This window comes from Passer domesticus, chromosome 1 (genome assembly GCF_036417665.1).
Source record: "Passer domesticus isolate bPasDom1 chromosome 1, bPasDom1.hap1, whole genome shotgun sequence".
In the NCBI taxonomy this organism is placed as follows: Eukaryota; Metazoa; Chordata; class Aves; order Passeriformes; family Passeridae; genus Passer; species Passer domesticus.
In genome coordinates, this window is record NC_087474.1 from 3,712,076 (window position 1) to 3,729,997 (window position 17,922).

Sequence of the window (17,922 nt, forward strand, 5' to 3'; positions counted from 1 at the left end):
CACTTGCTGCTGTGACATCTGTGATGGAGAAATTCCACCTGTGGCTGTGGGAGAGGGGGATTGCCCTCAGCTCTCAGTGTTGGTCCCACTATGTGGTTTCCTTGGCAGGTGTTCAGTTAAGATAAGCACAGCTGGAAATCAGGGTACAGATGCCTTGCCCAGTTTGCATGGCAAATCCTCTGCAGACACCAAGATCTTGAGGATCTTGATGGGAGCTGGTTAGGACTCTGTAATCGGGGAGAAATGTGGGAGTTGTGCCATGTAGGTTTCATTCTGACCTGGAATCAGTGCAGAACCATGGTCCATCACTGCAGCAGTGGGCAGGGCTGCGAGCCCACAGCCTTCTTCAGAGCAGTCACACCGTGGATCTGTGTCCTCCTCACGTCCACCCTTCCCTCTGTCCTTGCAGGGCGGCACGAGCCGGGCTCAGAGGAGCAGCCCCGAGCCAGCAATCCGCCTCTTCCAGGTGAGGGGCACGGATGAGGTGAACACAAAGGCCACAGAGGTGCCAGCCCGAGCCTCCTCCCTCAACTCCAACGATGTCTTCCTGCTGGCCACCAGCCAGGTCTGCTACCTGTGGTGTGGGAAGGTGAGTCTGCAGAGACACGCGGGGAGGAAGACAAAGGGATCTGGAATGGGTGAGGTGGGGCTTGAGTCTCCTGCCTCTGCTCGGTCATGGAGATGAATCCTTGGCCCATTAATTCAGTGGAGAAACACCTCAAGTTGTTCCAGGGGGTGTTAATACTACATATTACAAAAGATTTCTTCACAGAAAGGGATGTCAAGCACTGGAACAGGCAGCCCAGAGCAACGGAGGAGTAAAATGTATTCAAACATGTGTGGATGTGGCACTTGATGACATGATATAATGGTGCTGAGCTGATGGTTGGACTTCATGATCTTAAGGGTCTTTTTCAACCTTAATGATTCAATGATTCTGTGAGGAAAGTGCACCCAGGAAAGGGCTCTGTCTGTGGAGGGTCAGCAGTAAAAGCCTTCTCTACAAAGGTAACCCATGTTGGGGTTCACCTCACCTCGTTGTAGGTGTTCATACAGCTTTCATTCAGATAAATAAATAATCCCAGATTTTCCGGCTGTAAGAAATAAGGATGAGAGCAAATTCATGTGTCTGGTTTCAGTCATGTGTCAGGATGAGATGGTAGATCAAACCAAAGCACAGAAGTTGTCAATGTCCCATCCCTGGAAGTCTTCAAAGCCATGTTGGATATGGCTTGGAGCATCCTGTTTGAGTGGAAAGTGTTCCTAATAATCTTTAAAATCCCTCCCAACCCAGATAATTCTGTGAGTTTTGCTCTAAGTGACTTTGGCTGCACTAAATGTCCCTTCAAGGACTAGAAATGGACTCTGAGTGATCAGCTCAAGAGCACTCAAGCAGGTCTGAAGCTCTCCAGGGGACCAAGCCAGCTTTTCCCCATGGATAATTTTTGCCAGTCTGCCCCTAACTGCACCTCCATCTTTTATCCTGGACACAGGGATGCAGCGGAGATGAGCGGGAGATGGCAAAAATGGTGGCTGACATCGTTTCCAGGCGGGACAAACACACCATTCTGGAAGGACAGGAGCCTGCAGAGTTCTGGGAAGCTCTGGGAGGCAAAGCACCTTATGCCAGTGAAAAGAGGTAATAGTGGCCTGCTTGTTCCTCTGGGCCTGGCCAGGGGACATTAGGCAGGGGATCAAAACTTCTCAGGAAAGTGAATACTTTGATACTGTGTCCTCAATAAAGGGAGCTCCAGGCCAGAATATCATCAAGATCTTGGTCAGAAACCACACCAAGGTGTTTCTTTCCTGGCTTTTGGGCCAGGGGTTCTCCTGAATTGGGAGCTACAGGTCCAAAGCCTGTGGACAAGGGTGTGCTACATCCTCCTTTCTCTCCAGTAAACCTATCCCATATCTTGTCCTGAGGGCTGCAGGAAACACATGCTCCATTTCCAGCCATCATTAGCAGCAGCCCCAGGAGAATAATGAGACTAGTTCTGCTTATGGACAACATGAATTTCTCCAGCCCTCTGGGCTGGTGGTGGTTTCCTCTGCAAAAAGTGATCTGGTGTGGCTTTCACCACAATGAGCTGACATCAAGCTCATTGCCACAATGAGGGAAGGGTTCTGCTTTTGCCTTTTTGTGTGGAGAAAAAAATTACCTTTGAAAGTCATTAAAATGGTCTGAGAATCCCCTGCAATCTGGCATTGCTGACTTCCAGGCCTTTAGATGAGTGTTGCCATGTTCCACCTCTTCCTTCAAGGCCACAACAAGTAGCTTCAGGGCCCTGCAGTAAGCCAGGAAGGAAAGATTTCCACCTGTGTTGCTTTTTCCCTCCCCTGCCATGCATGAGGCAGGTTCCAGGAGCAGGTGACACACTACCAGCCTCGCCTCTTTGAGTGCTCCAACCAGACAGGTCGGTTCATCATGACGGAGGTGGTCGGGTTCTGCCAGGAGGACCTGGATGAAGACGATGTCATGCTGCTGGACACATGGGAAGAGGTCAGAAAAAGCCTCCTCCCCTTCTCCTCAGACATATTTTCAAACAGGTTGTGGCTTTAGTTGGTGTTTATTGAGTTGGATCTTGGCCCACAACTGGGTTCAGCTACCTTGAAATGTGCAAGAGCTGTCACCTGGAATATTTATGCTCCATGCAAAAGCAAAATCTTCCTTGGATGGGGGTAAATGTGGGCTCAGAATCACAGGGGAAAACACGTTTCCAGTCTTGTCTCTGCTCCCACTGGCAGGGGAGAGCAAACAGCTGTGTCTGCACAGGTTCTGGTGCCTCACTGACCTTCAACACCTTCTCCCCTTGCAGATTTTCCTTTGGGTTGGCAAAGCCTCCAATGCCCAGGAGAGGAACGAGGCCATTGCCTCAGCTAAGGAGTATCTCAAGACCCATCCAGCTGGGAGGGACCTGGCAACTCCCATCATCCTGGTGAAGCAGGGCTATGAGCCCCTCAACTTCACAGGATGGTTCAACGCTTGGGACCCCTACAAATGGAGTGTAAGTGGCTGGAAAAGCCCTGTGGTGTCCTCAAGGGTGTTGTTGTCAGTGATACAGGATGCACGGAGTGAAACCTCACTAGGAAATGTCCTGAGTTAACAAAATCATGGAATGGCTTGGGTTGGAAGGGGTTCTAAAGATCATCCAGTTCCAGCCCCCTGCCATGTGCAGGGACATGAGTTCCTGGTGCTGTCTGAGCAGCTTCTGCTCCTTCACCAATAAAAAAGTACCTGTGTGGTGAAACAGAGGCTTTTGCAAATGAATTCACAATGTTCATATTTTCATAAATATTAGGTTCCAAAACAAGTTTTTGATTTCAGCCAGAAAGAGGTGGGGGCTATGAGCAGTAAAATCAAGTTCAGAGGGAAAACAGACACACCCACATCATAAAGGGAAAAAACAAAAACAAAACAAAGTAACTGAAGTTTTTTGTTGAAAGTGCAGCCACAGAGGCAAATTTATGAGCCAGCTTTAAGGGCAAACTGTGGTGAAATGAAAGATGTGAGCAGACAGGTCTCATGTTCAGGTTTTTTGGAAAGCCCATCAGAGCTCAGGAGCTCCTGAGCAAGGTCACCCTGCAAAAGCAGAGTTACAAATACCAGCTCCTCCTTATGTAGAAATGGAAACCTGCTCCAAGAGGTGACTGGGAAGGAAAAATTCCTTTCTCCCCTCTTTCCCCAGGAGTCCACACCGCAGGAAAACTCTTACAGAGATATTTTATTTCCTGTATCTGGGTTTGCATTGTCTTTCTTCCCAATCCATGTGGTGGTGGATCCAGTCTTGACAGCTGGATCTGGAGAGATAAGACAGCAACTCACAGTGACCCTTAAAATATTTTGATGCTTAGAACAAAGGTCAAAACTTGTGGGTTTGTTTTATTATTTTTTTTTCCTGAGAACTGCTGAAAAACAAGGATACAGCTCATAAAATATGTGCCTCTAAAAATATCCCCTGTAGGCAGCTTCAGCAACTACAGACAAGCCATCCAAACTGTTGACATCCCAGAAACATCTGGTGTGTGTTCTTTGCTCAGTTTTGGGTCTAAATCTGTTTTCTCTGCAGTCCATGTGTTTATGTTGCTTGTTCTTGTTGGGAAACTTTGTTGGATGATTCTGTTAAGAACTGACATCTCCTGGCTGCTTAGGAAAACACAGTCATGAGCTTTGCCAATTTATCTAGCATATTCCATTTTTTAAAATAAAAAATAAGAGGTATCTGGCAATACATGACACCTAATTACAAGAAGTAAGGACTTGAGGCTTTGAAAAAATATGTTGTTTGAGCTAAATGAATCAGGAAAGTTGGAAAAAAGGAATACTTTCAGGCACTGCAAGATTAATCAAAAATGTAAAAGGTTTAAATCCAGCAGTGAATATTATTTCTCTTCATTTGTCTTCTGCTCCAAAGTCTTTACATTTCCTGGTTTCACCTTTTATTGTACAACTGAAAAGGCTGAAGTCCATTTTTTTAATTTGCTTTCAAGTGAAAGCTCAGAATCTTCTGATTGCAGGGGCTGGGGTTTGCAGGAGCTGCCACGCCAGTGGCCATCACTGGGCTTTAAAATTCAGGGTCTCCTGACCCAGGAGTGTGGACTTAAGACCCAGGAGTGTGTGTTAGAGACCAGGAGTGTGGGCTAAAGGCATCCATGGCTCTCACAACTTTCTCTTTCCCTTTAGGATGGCAAATCCTACGAGGAAATGAAGAACAGCTTGGGAGATGTGTCGGCCATATCCGAGATCAAAGTGGTGAGTTGTGTTGTGGCCATGCAAATAGAAAACACCTGGGTTCACACACCACCACATCCCCCAGCCTGTTTGCACCAAGGAGGGGACACCAGCATCGGGGCAGGGATGGGAACCTCAGGCTGCCAGCATCAGAGCTGTGGGAAGCAGAGGGAGATGTGATAAATTACCCATAAATACAGTCAGACCTGCTGGGCCTTTTCCAGTCCTGCCCAGAGGCATCTGTGAGCAGGACACTGTCCAGCTGCTCTAATGCAGAACAAATTAAGGTGTGTGCAGCTCTTAGAGGGTGTAGTTAAGTGTTTTGTGAATAGTTTACAGTGGTGGAGCCCCTGAGACCTCAAACAAGAATCCCCTGGTCAAGAAGGGCATGGCCCAGTGGGGGATCCTCAAAGTAAATGAGGTCCCAGCAGTCCCAAATGCCATTGTCACATGGGTCAGTTCTGCCCTGGGCAGGGTCAGGATGAAGGCTGGAAGGAAGTGGCAGGTTTGGATGAGGAGAGATGGCTCATCAGGGAGGGGTGTGCAGGTGATTTAGATGTTTTAGACATGGTAGACATCTAACCTCACCTTCTGTTGTCCCACATGTGCCTTCCCCTGATGTTATCTTGAGAAGAATGAGACTGCTGTAAGTATCCTCAGTTGTTTGTAAGAGCTCTCATTAGTGTGTGCTTTTAGCAGTCCTAACACCAAGGTGTAGCATTTACAGAGGCACTGCACTAACACTTTAGTTGGGACTTTCCCCTTGCTGCTTTGGAGCTACAGATAGTCTGTGCCAGAAATAGTCCCCCTCAACCCCAGCAGGAAGATCCTGGGCTCATCCCCAACTTGCTCTGCCAGAACATCTCATCATGACGTGCTTTCCTCCGTTTGGCAGGACCTGAACAACCTCAGCCTGAACAAGAGAACCCTCAGCACGACCAGCCTGGCTGGTTCAGCCACAGCAAATGCCTCCTCGGAGTACAAATCTCACTTCAGCCACGGCGACAGCAACAGCAACAGCTACAACAGCAACAACTACAACAGCCACAGCCACAGCAGCCCTGCCATGGTGCCCAACGGGGAAGGGATTTACTCCCGAGAGGTGCTGATGCACAGGACGGTGGATGAGCTTCCCGAAGGCGTGGATCCCACTAAAAAAGAGGTGACAGCTTTGCTGCTGTGGTACCTTTCTAACTCAACCTGCAACTGGCTAAGTGTGCTTTAGAACACCAAGCCCTGCTCAGACTCAAGGGGACACTGGCAGGACACACAGGTGTCACCAAAAGGAGGAGATTTGTGTGAGGAGGTTCATAGGACCATAGAATGGTTGGGTTGGAAGAGACCTTAAAGATGGTCTAGTTGCAACCCCCTGCTGTGGAAAAGGACACCTTCTGGTGGTTTTAGCTTAGTTGAAGTAATTTGGGGTTCCTATGGCAGAAAAAAAGAAAAAAAAACACCAAAAAATAATTTTAGATAGTAATTTTTGAAAACTGTTTTCTTCTGGTAGAATTGTTTAGCTCTGCCACTCAACTTCTGTCCTCAGAGGGACAGGGGGACAAGGTGACAGAGCTGAGAACTAAGCCAGAATTTGCATTTTACTTGAGCTATAGGTGAGTGTTTTCATTTGAAACTCCTCCCAGAAGAGATGTTTGGTTTTTTGGTTTTTTTAATTCTCAGAAAGCATGCATTTCAGCAATTTTCAATTTCAGAAGAAATTACACATCCCCGATTTCCAGTCAGCCCAAGGATTTTGGCAGTGTCTGCAGTTGAATCCAAGCAAGCTGAGGGGGGTACAGAGTATTGATTCCCTCTACTCCTGTAATCCTTGTTTGACCAATGTCTTGCCCAACAGATCTAGCAAAGGCCAGCACCCACAGCCAGAGCCGTGATCCACAGCTGGGCTCTGCATGGCTTCTTCTACCCAAAATACCAGGAAAAAACTCAACCTCCCATTCCCACAGGGCCTTTGTCAGCATCCCTGATGAGCCTGCTTTCTGCAAACCCTGTATTTCCAGCAATGGGAGTTAAGATTTCCAGTGAATATTTTAGGGGAGGGGACTGAGCGAGGGGGAGATGCTTTCGCTGTGAATCACTGCCTAAAACTCTGGCCAGCAGAGCTTCCCTGGTGGACCATAAACTGTCCTGGCCACAGTATGATCTGCAGGGGCTAAATTCCAGCCAGAGCATGCTAGCTCCTCAAAACTGGAACATCTCTTTGGGCTGGTGGGTTTTTATTCCCCTGGTGCTTTGGGAAGTGGGGGATGAGGAGCAGTGGGCTGGGATGTTGCATTTCCCAGCACAGGGAGGACAGGGAGCTGAACAGGAGCTGTTGGTCTGGAGTCAGAGGTCAGCACTGGCACAGTGGGGAGGGGATGCAGCCATGGGGGTGTCCAGGCTCTGCCAAAGCCAAAGCTGACCTGTCCTTCCTCTCTCCTCACTGCAGTGCTATCTCTCCGATGCTGATTTCCACGATATCTTTGGGAAGTCCAAGGACGAGTTCTACCAGATGCCAAAATGGAAGCAGCAGAACGAGAAGAAACAATTTGGACTCTTCTGAGACTGCAGGGGGCATGTGGTGACTCTGGGACCAGCCCCTGCTCCCTTAGGAGCTGCAGGAAAGAAGTGCAGGCATTTCCTCAGTGATCCCAACCCAGCACACCCATCCAACGCAGTTATTCCAGCAGCCACTGTTCAGGGCATGGCTCCTTTCTCCCTGCAAACCCAGAGCCCCAGGAGGAAAAACGTTTTTCAGGAGCAGCTTGACAAGATGTTTTTGCCTCTTTCTGACACTTTAATGCTGATAGCCATGAAGACAAGTACGTGCCACACAACTGCATTGTAGCCTCATCTTTCCTCTCCCTTTTTGCAAATTGCCACATGCACGAGGCCATGATCTTCCTTCATTTGTAGAAGTTTAAAGTTAGTCAAGACAAAGGCCATTTGCAGCTGCTGTATGAATTCTGGGGTGGGAGAGGATGGGGAAGCCCTCAGAGGATGGAGGAGGAGCCTTGAGGTCAGGAAAAAGCCAGATGCCTGATGAGGAACTCTGTGGAGTGACACCAGACAGTTCTGCCCTTTCTCACCTTGTAGAACAACTGCTCACCAAAAAACAGCAAAAATCAGTTCTAGATTAACATGCATAGCCCAGGGCAGGTAAAACACATAACAACCTGGTTTGGAGAAAAAAGCACTTATTATGAGCATATTTATTGGCATATTATTAGTTTCTAGAGGATGACACTGAAGGTTAGACACAAATATCGATTTTTGACTGCCAGACAAGATTCTGTCTATATTTTTTCTCATTCAGACAGCATCTGCAATCTCACCTGGCCTCCCTGACTGTGGCCAGGTGAATGTCAGAGTCCACCTGGCCACAGACCAGAGGCTTGAGGAAGCCAGGTGGGTTTTGGGTATGACCTGAGGCAGAGGGTGTCCTACTGCAGCTTTTATCAGGGCTCCATCCCTGTGATGTCCGTGGGGCTGAGAGTGCTGGTTCCACACTGTGGGATCAGTCTGACTGGGGAGGGCAGTGGGAAATGTGAGCAATCAGTGATTATGGGATAAAACTGTAAACTAAAGGAAGAAACACCACCTTAAAAACTCAGATAGTGTGGGTTTGCAGCTTTACTCCATTTCCAACCTGATCAGTAATTCCGAATAAACATCCAGCAGCACTGTAAGTGTCCTTGATCAGCGTGGGAGGTGGGATGGCAGCAGATAAAAAGCTCTGCAGGGCCACAGATCCTTCAAACACCTGGTCATCAATGGAATTTTGGATTTTTTTGAAAAGAGCAAACTGAGGAGGTGGGGCCCCTTCTGTTCCCAAGCTCCAGGTAGCTCAGGCCATTTGTCCCCCCATGCCCATGTACCCTGCTCCTGAAGCCCTTGTTGGCAGCAGTACCTGGCAGTTCAGCAGCTGGCCTGACTGCCCAGCCCTGCTGCAGGGGTGTGGGCATGGAGCTGGGGAGCTCCAGGCTGTTAAATGAGGAGCAAAGAGCTCTCACTCAACATCCAGAACCACATCATTGTGCAGAAGTGTCACAGTCTGGCTGGGGTGGAGAACTTTGTGTTTAAGAATTGGTAGTTAAATAAACCCCAAGCCCGTTGTTTGGTCCCTGTTCCTACCACCACTTCATCCCATTTCTGCTTGAGAGTCCAGCCCAAAACCCACTGGAACGCCCTGTGCAGAGTAAGTTAAGCACCAAGCAGAGACACAAATCAGCTGAATTACCTGTGATTGCTCCTGTTGTGTTCACAAGAGATGCAATCAGTGCACATTACCCATGTTTCAACCTCTGTTGGCCCTGCTGGAATCAGCAATATTTGCCTTGCCTCGTTGAGGAGTGCTGCTGCCAGCTCCCAAATTAATGACTTGTATGTGCTCCTCAGTAAGATGCAGGAATGCCACCTACCTGTGGCCCTAATGAGCTCCACATAATCACAATACCAGCCAAAATACAGTCAGATTATAGAGATTAGGCCAGCTTGCTGCAAAGTCCTTTAATTCCTGTGGCCACCACACTCACCAACAGGAGTGGAGTGCTCCTGCCAGCACTCAGGAACCAGCCTGGGATTTCACAGACCACGGAGCCTTCTGATACCTGGGCCTGATGGAAACTGCTGCTGCACTCCTCTTCTCATGGGGGAGTTGCTTTTACTCCCACCTCTGATTTCTGAGAGATCCTCTCCCTCCTCCTCCCTTTGGTGCCTTTTGCTGGGATGTTGGTGGCCATGTCCTGTTTCTGCTGCTCTTTTCCTCAGAGCTCTTCCCTCCAGTGGGGCTCCAGCACTTTCTGATCTGTTCAGAGATGAGTTCATGTGATAACAACATGGACATGTCCCTTCCTTTGGGGAGAGAGACCTTGCAGCATTGTCACCATGCCCTGCCCACCCCATCTCCATCTCAGCTCATTTCCCACCTGGCTAGAGTAGCTTTCCCCAGCTGTTCCTATTTGATAAGGGATGTGTTTTCATCCTATGGATCTTGCCTATCTTTAAGTGCAAAACAAGCAGAGAAAAACCCAGCCTCTCTGTGCAATCCATCCAAGCCCACCCTGACCCTGGACCTCCACTTCTCTAGTGCTGGCCACATCAGACAGGTGAGGGCTTTAGCTCAGTGATCCAATTGAAATCCAACCCTGCCACCCAAAAAATGCAAGTAATAAATTCACAGCCAACCCAGCAGGCTGATCTGACCTCACAGAGGAACAGAATCACAGCATGGTTTGCATTGGGAGGGACCTTAAAGATCATTCAATTCCAACCTCCTGCCATGGACAGGAACACCTTCCACTATCCCAGGTTGCTCAGAGCCCCTGCCAAAGTGGCCTTGAACATTCCCAGTGATGGGGCATCCACAGCTTCTCTGGGAAACCACTTCCAGTGCCTCGCTGCTCTCACAGGGAAGAATTTCTTTCTAATTTTCCCCACAAGAGCTGGTGTTGATACGAGTGAGGGGGCAGGAACATTTCTTACCACCTTCACCTCTGCTTTTCATCCCATGGCTCCCTAAAACAAAGTGCTGATAGCACACTGGCAGCAGGGACCAAACTCAGGCTGTTTGGGAGTCAAGGATGTTCCATCCTTGGCCTTCAAATGTGTCCCCAAAACGTGCCCCATCCAGAGGTGACCTGGGAGAGCTCGTGGCACTGCAGGGCCCCCTGCTCTGCCTCACTGCCACTCTAGAGCTCTTCCAGCTGGCTGGTTGTTAATGCAATATCAGCCCTTGAGGTGTGGGTTTAATTCACATTTAATCTGGCAATGGTTTACATCACACAGTATTGTAGTCAAGAGGAAAAATCAATGTGTCCAGCAATGTTTACTGCAGCATAACAAACTCCAGGGAGGGCTAAAAGAAACCCAGCTTTGCAGAGGGCCTAAGAATCACTAAATCCAGGCTATTTTGGACTAAAAAGATAAGATGACCAGAGTATGCTTAAAAGGACATTAACATCTTTGGTATCAGCCCCTTGTCTTCACCACCAGGGATCAAAACCCCCACGAATCCTGATAATTTAAGAAATCAAGCAGGTCTATCTCCAAATTCATGCATGCTGCATTCAAGTAGGACAGAGAGGCAAATAGTGACAAGTAATTGAACGCTTCCAGAATTTGTTTTAAACTTTTAATAGTCTAACATACTGTTAGCAACACAGTTGGCACTTCAAAATATATATTATTTTATTTCAACAATATTCCCTTAACTCTGTAGTTCTACTTGAAGACAAATCACTGCTTGCCATAAATACTGTGTTGTTCTCAAAACATTCTCGTGCTGGGTTACCTCTGCAGTGCAACTGGGACCTCCTAGCACTTACAACATTTACTTCCTCTCTGTTAAAAAATGACATTTTTTCTGTAAAAACACAAACAAAGTTTCACTGTATTAAAAAAAAAAAAAGAAGAAGAAAAAAAGCCCTGCTGGCAGTAGAGCATATTCCCACTGTCTTTGGCAAAAGACCTTCTCTGAGGTCCCTTTGAGTGGGTTTTATTTTGGGTCAGAGGGAAATCTGCTCTTCGGCAGCTTCTTTCTCCTTCACAGGGTGAGAGCTAGGCTTTGAATGCAAAGTGGCCTGGCTGAGAGCCAGGCACACAGGCAGAGTAGTGCTCATGTATTTTTTATTACAACACAAAAGGAAACTCGGGTTACATAACACGGGGCTTTGTAGTGCAGCTTTCTTTTTTAATCTGTAACAGAAAGGAGGGGAATGGTGTCCCCGTTCAGGGCTTCCTCTGGTGAAAGATGGCTGACACCTGCAGTTGCAAGCAGCCACCAGCCACCTGGCACCTGCAGTGCTGAGGGAGACTTTTCCTTGCACAGATGTTGGGGGCTTTGCCCAGATGCCTGACCGAGCCCAACCCAAGAGCTGTACTTCACTAAAAAAGGAGTCCCTATCCTCTCGCTAAAAGCAACATTAAAAAAAAATCGAAATAAAGTGAACTAGAACCACAGCTGGATTGGTTGAACAGGTACAAAAGGATTAATCTCGTCAGCAGCATTAGGATGTTTCCAGCAGCAGGGAGAAGGTTGTTTCACATCGGGGATCCTACGGAGCACCGAGTGCTGCTCCAGGGAAGGTGCTGGGGACTGACCCTGCCACCGGCAGGGCTCACACACTGAATTCCTTCCAGGTCTGTAAGGAGGCTGTCTGTGGCCTGGAGGAGCCAGGCTGCTAATCACAGTCCTGGATGTTGACGTAGACAAAGAGGGTGGAGGAGGAGTACGGGTCTCCGTTCTTGGTCAGGAGATGGATGTGGCGGTAACCTGGAAGCAGAGACACAGATGGAAAAAGGTCTTCGGTCCATTTGGAAAAGGATTTGCTCATGTTTTGTCAAGACCCTGCACAAACGTCTCCCTGCCTCAGAGCATTTTGTCCCCATTTCCCACAGGGTCCTGAACAGGCAGGTCCCAGAGGCACAGCTCTGAGCATGGGTAACACAAAGTGCCCAAGGCCTCTGGTGACAAAAGACAACAAAAAATCCACTCTGACCCCAGCTGTGATGGATCTGGACCACTCATCCAGGACGCTGGAGCTTCCCAAAGGGCTCAGTGGCTGTGAGGAGCAGGCAGCAGGGCCTTACCTTGCTTCAGACTCGTGAAGGGAAGGGTGTACTGCCCGATGAAGTCATTCTTGGTCGACATGTCAAAGTCCTCCACCACAAACCGGACCAGGGCAAGTGCAGGGATCTCTATGTCAAATGTAAACTCTTCATTCCAGTTTGGGTTAAAGCCTGGGCAACACAGACAAGGATGGAGGTCAGAGATGTCAGCAGTAATGGTGGTCTGAGGTGTTTGCAAATGGACGGAGACTCTTCCTGACTGTCAACCTAATCTGACCTAGACCAAGACTCTTAGGAGATGCCAAGAGCCTTGTTCCCAGCTTTGATATTGTGATTTGCTGCCTGGAATTAATAAATCCTTCAGCTTGGCCTGTTCACTGCAGACCTTGGTCCTACTAAGGAGTGAGAAGCAGGACAGGGGAGGAACTCAGCTCTGCTCCACAGGCTCTTGCTGGGTGGTACATGGATGTCTTTGGTTGCCATTGGACCAGATGCAAACTTTTAGAGCCCTAAATCAGAGGAGGGAAGAGGGGAAAGCTGTGCTGTAATATTAAGACAGCCTTCTGGGGCCTTAAGCCTCTCCAACTGCTTGAGATAATCCATCTAAGCACCACTGTGTGCCCCAATTTCCCTGTCTGCAAGAAAAGTTAATGAGGAGTGTCTGATTACAAAAAGCATAATCAAGTCTGGATAAGGGTCACGTGGTCCAGAATCACAAAGCAAACAGAGCTGAGACCGACACACATGAAATGTGGAGCAAGCCCAGTGCCCTCTCTCCAGGCCATGGCAGGTGCAGTGTCAATAAACCACTCCCCAGAAGCAAACAGGAGAGAATATCCTGCTGGAAACCCTACTGCCTGTGCAGAGCAGAGACCAAGGACAGCAAAATGTCACCTGGAGCCTGCTGGTCCTGCAGGGCTTGTGAGTGATTCAGACAGGGATCTTTCATCTGGCCCTGAAGGTGCTGAGATGGGCCTGGGGCATCTTTATTGTTTGATCTGCTTTCCACAAGGCAGAACTTATAATTCCAGCATCATTCCAATATTGTTCCAGCTAGAGAAGGGCTGGCCATGGGGCTGGGAGTGCTCAGCAGCCCTGAGGAACAGGCCTGGCAGGTCTGAAATGTTCCCTACACAACTTTCACTTGACAGGCTGTAAAAATTATTGTAGGTGACGGAAATGGCCATGAGCTTTAGGAGCCAGGCCAGATTTATTCAAACAGGAAAGAGGAAAAGGGAAACATTGTTAGCAGGCAGGAAAATATGCACCAGCTTTCCAGTGCTTGGCTCTTACTCCACACAGAAAAGAAGAGTGTGTCTGTTTGTGCAGAAGGCCATAATATTCCAACCCTCAGTGCACAGGGGGATGTCACAGCCATGTTTGACTGGTAAGAAATGGTCCTCCAGCTTCTGAGATATTCAAAATTCATCTGGGCAATACCCTGAGGAGCTTGAATAAACTTTGTATGGCTCTACATTAGGCAGAGGCTGGAACAGACACCTCTGAAGTTCCTTAAAACATCAATCTTTTGTGAGTTTGTGACACTTCTGGGGTGCAATCAGCCCCACAAGAAAGCTTCCTCTGGGCAGATCCTGGTGAAAACCCCTGCACACCAGGTCAAATCCAGCTGCATGGAGGTAAAGAGCACTTCCAAAGCTCTAGCTCTGCAAATCTGGCAGCCAGCCCCAAACAACCCACGTGGCTGATGTTGTTTTACAGGGAATTTCTGTCTCCAAACTGAAGAAGAACAACACCTCAAGTATTGCTTAGTGTGGGCAGGATTGGGTGCCCGGGCAGGTGTGCCCACAGGGCAGCAGCCTTGCCAAGGAACAGAAAAAGCTCCTGCTATGGGAGCAGGGCTGGGAGGAAACCCCCTCACCGTTGTTCTCGATGACTTTGGTCTGCTTCTTGTTGTTGTCCTGCTGGACACCGTGGATCTCTATCGTCACCTTGGGATCCACAATGGAGTTTTTGCTTTTGTTCACCTTTGGCAGCTGCTGACCAGAGATTATCTGTGGAGGAAACAGGGGAAGAGGTCAGGACACCATTAGGAGAGGGGCTCCCTGGAGGATTCCCTCTCCTTCCCCAGGAGTGCAGGATCTGCTGTGGGAGGCTGGTGCTGCCCTTTCAGGGCTGGTGCTGTGACATCCTTCAGAGGAAGCTGTCAGGAGCTAAAGCACCTAAGGAACCCTGCTCCAGCCCAGCCAGCTGGCTTTGGGACAGGCAGCTTTTCTGAGTGTCCCCACAGCTGGTACTTGGGAACACCAGAGGTGATTGCATGTCTGCCTGCAGAGTTCTGGAAGGACAGCAAATGTTGTCATTAACCTACTGCCCAACATTAAACATCTGAGTAGATCCCTGGAGGGTCCAAGTCCATGAGAGCCCCCAGATGTGGGAAATCAGTAGGGTTAGACAAGATTAAAGGTAGGACCAGAAAAAAGAGAAGATACAACCTACACACCCCCCCAAAAGTGGATGTTACTGAGATGTTTTCCAACTTCTATTCTTACTTTAAGCAGCAGCTTCTTCTTTGTCCCCCACGTTCCTTCTGTGATGGATTTTGGATTGAATTTGGTTTGTTCATCCCGGAGGAATTCGGGCTTTAAGACATACCCAGAAAAGCCATTGTCCTGGAACCGGCCCTGGTACACATCCATTTCTGTGCCTGCTGTCTGGAAATTTAGGGCAACTGCAACATAAACAAATAACTTCAGTCACTCAGATAAATCAATAGGAATCTTCTCATGCTAATTCTGCTCACGTGAAACTGCACTTCATGGACATAAACATTGGCTTTTCCACGCTTCAAAGAGCAGCAGTAAACTCTGACCCTCACAGCCTGCTAGCCCTCAGGATTTCTTGCATTCAGAGATGACAGAGATGGGAGGGGCCATTACAGCCATCCTGCTTTCCCCAGGATCAAAAATTGTCCTGCAAGGAATTTATGCTACCTGGAACAAGTGCATCTTTTAGATAAACCTCTTCATTTCTATGCTGCAGGAGCTCTCTCCTGCAGTGAAGCCAGAAAATCCATCTCAGATCATTTCTCTGGCTACTTAGCCTCATTATAAAATCTCCTTTCCAGCCCAGAGCTGCCTGTTTTCATTTGCCATCCCGAGGGGCATTGATGCCTCTGTTGTTTGGACTGGAAAGCTCCTCATTGTCTGAACTCCTTAGGTGGCAGCACAGAAGCTGTGATCAAATCACCTCTTTACTGTCTACTGCCCAAAATAGATTAAGCCTCACTGCTGTCCTAACACCAGGCACATTCCTCGTATTCTTCCCAATTTGTCGATACCTTTTTTAAAGGCATTGATGTAAAACCTGGAACAGCCTCACTGATACCACACAGGGAGTGCACATGGACCCCAGCAGCTCCTCAGTGCTCCCTTGATTTCCTCAAGGATGATTTTAAACTCTTTAGCAACATCCCTTAAGACACAGAATTTTATCCTGATTACATTTCCTTCATACATGGTCATACTTGAAGGCTGAGAGCACTTTAAGGCCCTCTCCTATTTTTCCACCTGCAGCAAGATTTTGATAACTGCAGGACACTGGTTTTCCTGGGAGCTGAAAGTACTCAGGGCTTCTAGAAAATCTTATTTTGCATGCCCAAATAGTGGATTCAGGTCTGGCCTTCCTGTATCCCATGGGAAATGGTGGTGCCTCCCAAGGACTGTCCTGAGGCCACACAGGGGTGCTACCTGTGCCCCATGGGGGCTGCAGGACCCACAGAGTTCATGCTCTCCCCTCCTTTGTTAAATGGCAACAACTCTGTTGACAGTGAAACTGCAGGGATTTGCACATTAATGTGCAGAAAAGCCTCTCCTGGTTGATTTGTGAGGCAGAAGATGGTCCATGGAAAGTCACTGGGCATTGTTTGGAAAGCTGGTCTCTCCCAGTGACTGCTGAGATTCTGCCTCAGCTGGAGCCCCTCCCCAGCCAGGTCACAGGTGACCCCCTCCAGCCTCCCAGAGACACCCACCAATCTGGCAGCCAACATTCCACAGGTCCACGGGGCTGTAGTTGGAAGAATCTGTCCTCCAGCCTGCAGGGTAGATACGGCTCAGGTGCCTGATGTTGTGATGAATAAAACTGGTTCCTACAGAGAAAGGAAAAAAGAAGAAAACATCAGTTTCAGTGGTGGGGCTACTTTTATCTCTTCTTGCTGCTGCTGTGTGCTCCTCTCTGGCTGGCAAGTCTGGCTGAATGGGAGCCACCTGCAGAAATGCCCCTCTTGGTCACAGCCTCGAGGATATTAAATTCTTCCCACTTTTCTCAGTGACATGCCTGACTAAAGAGATCACCAGCCATGTCTTCGGGGTGTCTTTTCCACCAGCAGCTGTCCCTTTCTGGGGAGCAGGGACAGAGGAGGGCAAGAACACACATACCAGACTCCTGGGCCAGCTTCAGAGCTTTGCTCTCCGAGAACGATGACATCTCGTAGAAAGCCCGAGGATGGTTGGGGTCATCAAAGCCTTCAAAGTGGACACTCTTGCAGTAGACAACTGTGTCTGACAGCTCCTTGGCCAGCTTCAAGGTGTCACTCTAAAAACAGGAGAGCGAGAGGTTTGTGGGGAGGTTTTGCTGTCGTGCTCAAAACTGGTAATTGGGTTTTCTCTATAGAACCCCTGGGGCTTCTCTTCTCCACCACTTCCAGCAGGAAAAGATGCACACTCTCAGTGGCTGCTGGTGTGCCCTCTGTGTCACCCTGTGCAGGAAAAGTTGGAAAAGGATTCCCCCTTTTTTGGTGGAATACCCTTCCTTGCTGCTCTCTGCAGGATCATTTCTATTTCAGCACCCACGTCTGTCTCCAGGTGCTAAACTTTACAGCAGAGCCTTAGCAATGACTTTTCCATACTGTCCTGGTCCCAAGCATGCAAATATGGAAATAAAGGGAATAAAAGGGTGTTTGGCCTCCACAGAGCTTGGGCTTTTCTTGCCCTTAAACTAGGAAGTTGTCACAATGCTTTGATGACTCCAATTCTACAACCACATTTACTGGTGCAAGTGAGAGTCCTCAGCTCCCCTCAGGGGCAAGAAAAGAAAGTGACAGATGTCAAAATAATGTACAGGTTACTGACTAGAGATCAGAGAAATAAATAAGACCTGCAAAGAGTGAGCAACTCATCAAAGGGAAACATAGATCAGACTGGATCCAGAGGTAACACCAACAGCTTTGCCATCAGTGGGGCTGAATGTGTCTGTGTCACCTTTGAAGCCACCCTGTGAGGGATATGGGCTTCACAAGAACCTGCACGCTGGAAAAATCCATTTCCTCACAAGATGGGACGCAACCCTTGTGTAAAGGCCAGCCTTTTCCTTCCAGCAATCACCACACAAATTGCTTTAGTAACTGGCCACTCCTTCCCCATAGATCTTCCCTCCCTCTCTCCCTCCTCCAGGTCAGAAACAAACAGCCAGTGAGGCTGCAGGGATATCCCAAAATGTGACTGGAAAAGCCAAAGTCATGTCTGCCCAAAGGCAAACAGATTTCTGGAAATAAAACAGAGATTGAACATGTGCCCTTCCACTGCTTCCAAAATTGCTACATGGTCTGTCCTTGCTGCAAGGTCCTCCAGTCTCATTTTAGAGAAAAAAGCCAACCTTTGTGCTTGGCTGGCTCT

General features: G+C 48.4%; 2 protein-coding genes across 4 annotated transcripts in view; one reads left to right on the forward strand and one right to left on the reverse strand.

The window, feature by feature from the left end:
- VILL (villin like) overlaps positions 1–11,146 on the forward strand; it is a 36,927-nt gene extending 25,781 nt beyond the window's left edge. Inside the window, exons 14-20 of the mRNA XM_064422937.1 lie at positions 410–589; positions 1,494–1,639; positions 2,356–2,500; positions 2,817–3,005; positions 4,682–4,750; positions 5,625–5,891; positions 7,173–11,146. Coding sequence (XP_064279007.1) covers positions 410–589; positions 1,494–1,639; positions 2,356–2,500; positions 2,817–3,005; positions 4,682–4,750; positions 5,625–5,891; positions 7,173–7,286 — 1,110 coding nt within the window. The 3' untranslated portion in view covers positions 7,287–11,146. The remainder of the gene's footprint in view (positions 1–409; positions 590–1,493; positions 1,640–2,355; positions 2,501–2,816; positions 3,006–4,681; positions 4,751–5,624; positions 5,892–7,172) is intronic.
- Positions 10,843–17,922, reverse strand: part of PLCD1 (phospholipase C delta 1) — a 55,554-nt gene continuing 48,474 nt past the window's right edge. For all 3 annotated transcript variants that reach the window (XM_064422835.1, XM_064422690.1, XM_064422747.1), the window contains exons 10-15: positions 16,687–16,843; positions 16,281–16,397; positions 14,803–14,981; positions 14,172–14,304; positions 12,314–12,463; positions 10,843–11,996 (exon numbers count right to left, since the gene is read on the reverse strand). In XM_064422835.1, coding sequence (XP_064278905.1) covers positions 11,905–11,996; positions 12,314–12,463; positions 14,172–14,304; positions 14,803–14,981; positions 16,281–16,397; positions 16,687–16,843 — 828 coding nt within the window. In that variant the 3' untranslated portion in view covers positions 10,843–11,904. The remainder of the gene's footprint in view (positions 11,997–12,313; positions 12,464–14,171; positions 14,305–14,802; positions 14,982–16,280; positions 16,398–16,686; positions 16,844–17,922) is intronic.